This window comes from Panicum virgatum, chromosome 8K, assembly GCF_016808335.1.
Source record: "Panicum virgatum strain AP13 chromosome 8K, P.virgatum_v5, whole genome shotgun sequence".
Classification (NCBI taxonomy): Eukaryota; Viridiplantae; Streptophyta; class Magnoliopsida; order Poales; family Poaceae; genus Panicum; species Panicum virgatum.
Window position 1 is genome coordinate 23,911,909 of NC_053143.1, and position 3,331 is coordinate 23,915,239.

Sequence of the window (3,331 nt, forward strand, 5' to 3'; positions counted from 1 at the left end):
TCTTCCACACATTTGTTGATTCAATCATTCAAGAAGCAAGACTAAGGACTTGAGTAGAGAGAAGTTTGTGTGCATCCGTTCTTGGTGATCGGTTCTTGCTCAAGTGAAGGTTCTAGCTTGTTACTCTTGGTGATTGGCAGCACCTAGGCGATCTTGGTGATTGAAGGTGTTTCTTCCGGAGCTTGCCAAGGATTGTGGGAGCCCGAAGAAGTTTGTACGTGGCTTGAGCTCCACCACGCCGGGATGGTGAACGGAGACTCTTAGTGAGCGCCCAAGTCTTGGTGACATGGGAGGTGACAAGACTCTTAGTGAGTGTCACAATGTGGATTAGGGGTGTGTGCGAACACATCGACACCACGGGAAAAAATCCGGTTGTCTATTGCCCACTCTTTCATTTCAAGCACTTACTTTCATGCAATTATTCATGTGCTTGACCTTAGAGATCATAACTTAGCTCTACCTTGCTTAGTTTCTTATCTTGTAGTATCTTTGATAGCTTGTGTAGTTTGCTTGGTTAGCCGGTTGGTGAATTGAGCCTTACTAGTATTGTATAGGTTAAGGTTGCTTCATATTGTTTTAGAAATTTGAAAAAAGCCCAATTCACCCCCCTTTTGGTCCATCGATCCTTACACCATTCCTATCCATCTCTGAATAGCAACAAATAATTTAAATTGATTAAATCAAATCTTTTTCTTGAAAGAAATAGGGTCATAAATTCAAAGAAATATATACTTCTATATATGTATAGGTGTTGGAAAAGTTCAATTTAACTAATACTAAAAAAAATTCGATTTCCAACCTATAATTGTACCACTAAATATTGGAAAAAAAATCTAACATGCATGTGTGTACAGATAAAAAGATCAAATCTTTTTCTCAAAAGAAATGGAGCCCTAAAATTAATATAAATATATACTTCTATGTATGCATAGGTGTGATAAAAAGTCAATTTAACTTGTACTAAATAAAAACAATAAAGAATTCAACATATTATTTTACCACTAAATGTTGGGGAAAAATCTAACATGCATCTTTGAAAAATAGGAAAAAAACAAATCTTGTTCTCTCTCCTCCATAGATCTAGGGAATTATTTACCATTGCTTGATATTGTGAGTATATATAGCACAAAGGATTGTTCACAGTCATTCTTATATTACTTCGTAACCACCTATATGTCATCTACCTGAAAACTGATATATTTGTATGTAAGCAATTGGCCAAAGAATCAAAGGAATATTAACTTGGTGTTGTGTTCATTGACCCCCAGCAGTTCTCTGCTAGCGTGATCAATCGGGAAGAGGACCACATAAAGTCCGCCATCTCAGAGGTCTTGAAGTCTTCCATAGGTTGTGTGCTTGCCATGCACCACACAGGCTCCCACTACTTCCTAGTCATCATCTGTCCGAAGTGGGAAATAGTGTGGTACTTGGACTCTCTAAGACCACGCAACGACGATGGCAGTTTGAGACAACGAAACTACACCAGCATCAAGGCGGTTATCGATAGGTATATCTCTGAGTTACCACATTTGCAATTTTCTCATTTAGAACCTATCACATATTTAATTTGCAGCTAACAACATCCATAACACCTAATGCAGTGGTTTCTCCTCCTTTCGAACGGATCACCATCTTCCGAAAACCACATTGACATATGTGATCGATTTTCCTATATATCTATGACCGCCTACATTCTATCTTTTTATGATTTCACCAAATATACTTGACCTAACACTATATATCATCTTGTGTAGTGCATGCAACAAAGATATGGAAATCAATGCGAGTTCTATGTTGCATACCACATGATCCAACTTACTGCAACTTTCAAAAATCTTAAAGGAGCAAAAGTAAGCCTTAGTCAAATGTTTATATATATATACACACACGGTACCTATACTTTATGGCCGGCTATAGAATACCCTATTCTATAGCCAGTCCATCCGACCGTCGTGATTGACCGATCATCCCCTGAGGTTCCGTTACCATCCGGCACAGGTGGTGCCTCTCACTGATGCCGAGCCGAGCGGAGCCCGCGATTGGGAGGCAATCGAGCGAGCCGGGGGGGGGGGGGGGGGGGGGGGGGGCGGGGGGTTACGACGAGCCGAGCATGGAAATCATTACGACAATAACTACCGCGGCATCATTACCGCAAGGGGAGAGGAAGCATCGTCGGGAGCGGCACCCGTTACGGCATTGACGACATTAATCGACAAATGAGAATTTTCAGGCCGGCGACTCCTCCTTGCTATCCCTGTGCCCTGTTGCATCACGCTCCTCATACGCAATCCAATTCCATGGATTACGTAACACCAACAGCCTCAGGAGCAATTAGCGCATGCTGCACGGCAGGTGACTCTGCTACGCCGCCTGCAATGGTGATACGATCTGGCCTGTCGACGAGGGAATCAGCAGAATCGATGGAGTTCCGTTGTTCGGCTCTGCCGGCCACGCCACAGACGCACGGCACTGCGGCGAGTAGTCATGATGAGTCGCCATGCCCAGGGCCGTTGCCTGCTGTAAATCCCACAAGGTTGGCTCAGGTGACTCCGCTGCAAGCCGTGTCCCTGGGAACCATGGCAACGCCTGAAGCGGAGAGGACGTACACGCACGTAAGTGTGCTGATCCTGAACTAATTTTCTGCTATATCTGATTGGTTGCACTAATATTGAAGATAACAAGCGTGACTCATATATCATATCTAGCTTGTTGTGAGTAGTACTAGGAAACAGCGATGCATGAAGGCAAAAAATGTTTTAGCATGGTTTCACGCTGTTTTTATTTCGAGATTAGATGGAAATAGCTTCTGAATTTGTGTCCCTTGTGTCAGGATCACTTGTTGCTAGTTTCAGGCTTGTTTTTTAGTGATTAGATGGAAATAGCTTATAAATTTGTGTTCATTTTCTCAGGATCCCTTGTTGCCAGAGACAATCGTGCCAAATGAGGAGTTCCGTTTTGACAGCAAAGATGAAGCCGAAGAATTTTACAAGTTCTACGCGGGCAAGGCAGGATTTGGTGTTCGCATAACCAGGACTAGAACTACTGTACTGGAGTTATCGTGTAATAAACAAGGGCACTGGGATTAGTACAAGCCGGGTGAGGAGAGGGTACGTGAGAGAATGTCCATGAGGTGTGAGTGCAAGGCTTTTGTGAAGGTTAAATGGAACAAGAAAAAGGACTATTGGTTCTTTGAGAGGAAAAGGTTGGAGCACAACCATCCACTGCATCCATCACCAAGTGTAACGCAATACCTGAGGTTGAAGAAGAACAAAGACCCAATAGTCATGGAGGTTGTTGATCAGATACATAGGTGTGATGCTTCCCACAACAC

The 3,331-nt window shown here is 43.0% G+C and overlaps 1 protein-coding gene across 1 annotated transcript; it reads left to right on the plus strand.

Annotated features, from left to right (window-relative positions):
* Positions 1-2,377: 2,377 nt before the first annotated feature.
* On the plus strand, positions 2,378-3,086 carry LOC120645570. Its single transcript, XM_039922351.1, has 2 exons — positions 2,378-2,612; positions 2,910-3,086. The coding sequence occupies exons 1-2, from the start codon at positions 2,421-2,423 to the stop codon at positions 3,084-3,086; spliced, it is 369 nt and encodes a 122-aa protein (XP_039778285.1). The 5' UTR covers positions 2,378-2,420.
* Positions 3,087-3,331: the final 245 nt, after the last annotated feature.